The 4,873-nt window shown below is 39.3% G+C and overlaps 1 protein-coding gene across 1 annotated transcript in view; it reads left to right on the forward strand.

Moving 5' to 3' along the window:
• The first annotated feature begins 1,291 nt into the window (after window positions 1–1,291).
• The window catches only part of MYLK4 (myosin light chain kinase family member 4), a 102,134-nt gene continuing 98,552 nt past the window's right edge, over window positions 1,292–4,873 (forward strand). The window contains exon 1 of the mRNA XM_007935392.2: window positions 1,292–1,555. Coding sequence (XP_007933583.2) covers window positions 1,322–1,555 — 234 coding nt within the window. The 5' untranslated portion in view covers window positions 1,292–1,321. The remainder of the gene's footprint in view (window positions 1,556–4,873) is intronic.

A 4,873-nucleotide genomic window follows, 5' to 3' on the forward strand; every position in this document is an offset into this window, starting at 1 on the left:
ACTTTGTTATTATATCTTAGACCATAATCTTTTATTTTAATATGTTAATTTTAATGGGGCTTTCTGATTCAATTTGAGGAGCATCTGCATTAAATATTGTATTTTATTCATAGTTTGCCTGACAAATATTCATGCATCTTCCCTATTTTAATACTGATTATTTTTCAGGACTATTTGAAAGATTGCTAATAGTTGTCTATAGCGTATCTAGAGCCCTGGTTGATAATTTTTAGGTTTAGTTTTGTTTGAATACAAGCTCTTTATGTGGCTAAGTAGAATTTTGTAGAGCATTCAGTTCTGAATATTTTGGAATTCAAGATTATTCTTTATTATATGAGTTCAGGAAATGAAAGCTGTCTGGAGATAATTACAGATGATTTTTAGGTTGAGAAAAAAGCTATAAGGGAACAATTTCTAGAAATTCTCCAGCAGGGGGCCTCAGGATTCAGTCATGAGAACATCCCACAAACTCACATCTCAGTCTGTCTCCTTCTCTCCATCTTCTTCGATCCTTCTTTCCCTGTAGCATCCAGTGATGTGTAGATACATGCACATATGTCTCTAGTAGCAGAACAGTATCACGTGTTATGTGTATTATTTAATTTGTGAGAAAGGTATTTCAAGGAAAGCACAGGACTCTGAACTCCACAGTCTTAATGAAAATGCAGAGAAAGGTGTCTGGATACCTTTTTACAGTGTGAAGCCTATATGGAAATAAATATCTTTTAAAAAACAAATACCAACTGCTTTAAGATATAGGCAGAGAAGAGTTCTGGAGATGGAATCATTTGGTGAATGATTCTAAGAGTGACGTAAACTTCCAGGGGCAATGTGAGAAATCCTCTCCAAAGGAAGCCTTCTACGGGATGGAGCCTCTACCAACCTCTGCAAACAGCACAGAAGGCCGTTTGCAGCCCCCTCTAGGAGAGGAAGCAACACTTGTAATCTCAATCAAGCTCAAATAAGCTGTATATTCCATATTAAGCTGACCTCTAGGTATAAATCTTATTTTAAATAAGGAGAACATATTTAGTCACAAAATGAACTTAAGCTTGCTTCTTCCTGTTTGTTTTTATAGAAAAATATGGAAAAAAAGCAAAAACGTTTTCTTTTCTAAGTTCCAACACTTGAAACTCAATGTTGATATTAGTATTTCTCTTTCTAATTTTAGATTCTCTTTCTAGCTTACACAAAAGAGACTTCAAAATTCTCATTGGTCATTTTCCCAAAATGTCAAATATGTAAGTAAGTGATGAGTACTTTCTTTGGTTCCCTTCTTAACAGCCAAGAAAAAGGGGCACTCAAAAGTCATGATTGCATAATGATTTACAGACCGGAGACAGAGGCAGACAAAAACCACACTCCAGACAGTAACCTAATCGAACTCACCACCAACATGCTGAAGGTGAATAGGTTGGAGGAAATCGACACTTGCTACAGCAGTGCCCGGCTGGGGAAAATGGCCTTTATTCAGTGCATGGAAAAAATTGAGAAAGTGAAATATTTTCTGGAAGAAACTTCTAGTGAACAAGACTCAAGGTCTGGAAAGAATGAGGTAACTATGTGCTAATTTAGTCCCCTAAAAAGTGTTAATTCTACACTATCTTTTCTTACATCACGTAGCCATTTATTCAGTCCTTTTCAAACTCTACGTTGTCACTTGTGTGTAGAATTATTATGCATAGGAAAAGTTCCATTGTGTTTCCCTGAAAGTTTCCCAGTACAGTCAAGATTTGGTACATAGTTAAGAAGGCTGTGAGAATGCTTTTGTACCTGCAACCCACTCCACACCGTCTTTACTTGCGCAGAATTTAGGAAAGTAAACTTGTGAGAACACATAGTTAAGAAGAATAATTTTAAAGTGGTAAATTTGGGCTTCAATTCAGAGAAGGACTGTGAGGGGTTCAAGTTTGCTGCTGAAGAAGCTTCTAATTTCTGTAAGATCATCAAGGGGTGGGTGGTAGAGCTAGGGACAAGACAGCTGTCTTCAGAGAAAGACCATGCATGGCTGTGCTACCATGAAACCCGTATACTTATTTGTGCAGAGTGTGGGCCCTAAATGAGCCCATTCCAGAGGCCTGATTTTGGCAAGTTATTAATCTCAGCCTTGATTACCTCATCTAAGCAATGGGATGACAGTAGCCTACACCTCAGAGTTGGTGTGAAAACTAAGTATACAAAATGTATATAAAGAACTTAATACCAGAAGAGTCAGCAAAGTAAGCATTCAATAAATGCTAGCCAACCCTCCTCTGCCTTGGTAAGCCATTCCCCCTTGGTAGTTCATTCCCCCTTATCAACACATACAAATGAAGTTCTTTGCCCAGCAGGGGCCTCACAGCATTTTGTCCCAGTCTTTATCCTAGCACATGCCATTGTTTTGAAAGTGTTTAACACCTTTCCTGAGACAGAGCTAGCTCTTCCAGATCAGGCCTCCTGTTACTCATCACGCACTTTGTTAACAGGCACCAGTGACGTTTATTGGATGGATAGATCTGTTTAAGTGAATGCACAGGTCTATTAAGTTCTAGTTAAGAGAAAGAGAAGACTGTCTCTAGATGGGTGCAGTTAAACTCTTGACTACCAGTAGAAAACTGGAGGTTTAAACTCATCCAGGGGTGCCTTAGAAGACAGCCTGTGATCAGCCTTAAAAACTCCATGGAGCAGTTCTACTTCACCCACATGGGGTTGCCATGAGTTGGTGTAACAAAACACACAAACAAGGCGTGTAATTGAAGGAGCACAAAAAAACTTAGACTATAAAAAGCAGAGATACATAGGACACCAACTTACATGTGTGAACATTTCTATATTATAGACTTTCAGAATTTTGCAGAAAAAAAACCAAATTAATAGTGAATTATATCCGTGCAACTGTGAGCATAAAGAGGCACTGCTTTTTGATATTGGTATCTGGCATGGCCCAGCCTGAAGCCTCAGAGTCCCACTCAAGCCACATACTTCCATGTGCATTCTGTGATAGTCATCATCAAACAATAAAGACAAGTATAAGAAGGATAACACAAAAAGTCAGCTTGCCTGGTGAAATGATATCCTGCATCTTGGACTTTGGTTAACCCTTTATAAGGCTTTTGACAATGTTAAAATAGAATAATAGAGAGTGGCTGCTTAGATCTCCACTCAAAAAGTCAGAAATCCTTATGAGATAGGCTTTACCATAGAAAATTACCAAACCTTGATATTAATTATTGACATCAAAGGTGTGGCTTTTTTTTTTTTTGAATTGTGATTTGGGTGAAAGTTTACAGAGCAAATTCATTTTCCATACAGCAGTTCATACACATTTTGTTTCATGACACCGATTACAATATCCACAGTGTAACACCTCTCTTCCCACTTCTCCCCTGTGGTTACCTTTTCCTTGTGTCTTTTTTTTTCCTGTGCATTTCTGCCATTTGAGCTATTTCCCTGTGTGAATGCTGCCCTTCTAATCTCCCATGATTGATTGCTCTGAGGAGTGTACCTACCTGGTGTAAATATCCACCCCACATGCCTGTCCATTGTTTGGCTGGTAGCCACAGAGTGAGTTCAATTCCAGGTCTGAAGGGTTACTAAGGCCATAGTCTCCAGAGTTTTACAAGTCTTCATCAGAGCAGCAAGCCTGGTCTTTTTTTTTTTTTTTTTTTTTTTTTTTTTGAGTTTTATTTCACATTTTTCTCCCACTCTATCCAGGATCTCCTGCACTGATCCCTTTCTGAGTGGCTGACAGTAGTAGCTGGGCACCATCGAGTTCTGGTCTCTGGGTCATGTAGGCTGAGGTTCGCATGTTCACTAGTCCCTTGGACTAATTATTTCCATGCATCTTTGTTTTTCTTCATTCTTCTTTGCTCTGGACTACAAGAGACCAATTGCTGCATCTAGATGTTTACTTGTGAGCTTTTAAGACCCCAGTTACTACTCATATCAAAGTAGCATGTAGAGCAATGTTTTTGTGTAGTATGTTATGCCAAATGAACTTGAATGACATCAGAGCCTTTAGTTTATGCTCTGGTGCAGGTTTTATAGCTTTCACATGGTAAACCAGGAATTCAGCATCTCTCTTTTTGGAACAAAGTACTGGTGTTGCAGTGCCTAAGGCATTTGGAAGTAAAATATTTTTAGGATATTTTGGAAAGAAAGACTGAGAATGTCGTGTCTGTATAACCCCCAAATGAACATCGTTAGTAATAAGTCTATTCATTCATATTGCCACCCAAGGTCCACTGGCTGCATTGCATCCTGGCTGCAGGTGTGGGGGAGGAGGAAAGGACTGGTAGCTCCAAATGTCCCATTCAGTTTCTTATTTGGAAAGGGCCCAGGAATGTCAGCAATAAATTTACCTCCTCTTCTTTTTCCCTGTGGGGCTGGGATGGGCCCATGGGTGGGAGGCTCATAGCTCTTCTCCTTCCTGTTGGGCCCCAGTCTTGCTCAGGAGGGTCTTTCTCCCCTGACAGGAAGCCCAAGTAGCCTGAGGGCTTGGTGGGGTGGTAGGGAGTCATTCTAGCAGCTCAGATGTCTGTAGGTATGCAGAGAGACATAGATAAGTGAGTCTCTCTCGCCTGCCTGGACTGCAGTAAATCCTCACAATGCTACTCTTTTCTCCCCAGCATAAAACAAATGCTTGTCATGATTTCTTCACTTATTCTCATTTCTCCTTCTCTTGTGTGAAGATTAGCACCACTAATCATAGTAGAGAGACTCACTGTGGTGCCCTGAAAGGAATTAACTCTGAATTTCAGGCACTCTGGCAACATAGAAATATAGAAACTTTGTCTTGGAAGCTTGAATTGCAATTTCTTTCTAGAAGAGCCTTAAACTATCCTCCAGTCCCATATATATTATTTATATATAACAATATATAACTATATATATA

Source organism: Orycteropus afer, unplaced genomic scaffold (genome assembly GCF_000298275.1).
Source record: "Orycteropus afer afer isolate SDZICR_OR568_19922 unplaced genomic scaffold, OryAfe1.0 scaffold00027, whole genome shotgun sequence".
Classification (NCBI taxonomy): domain Eukaryota; kingdom Metazoa; phylum Chordata; class Mammalia; order Tubulidentata; family Orycteropodidae; genus Orycteropus; species Orycteropus afer.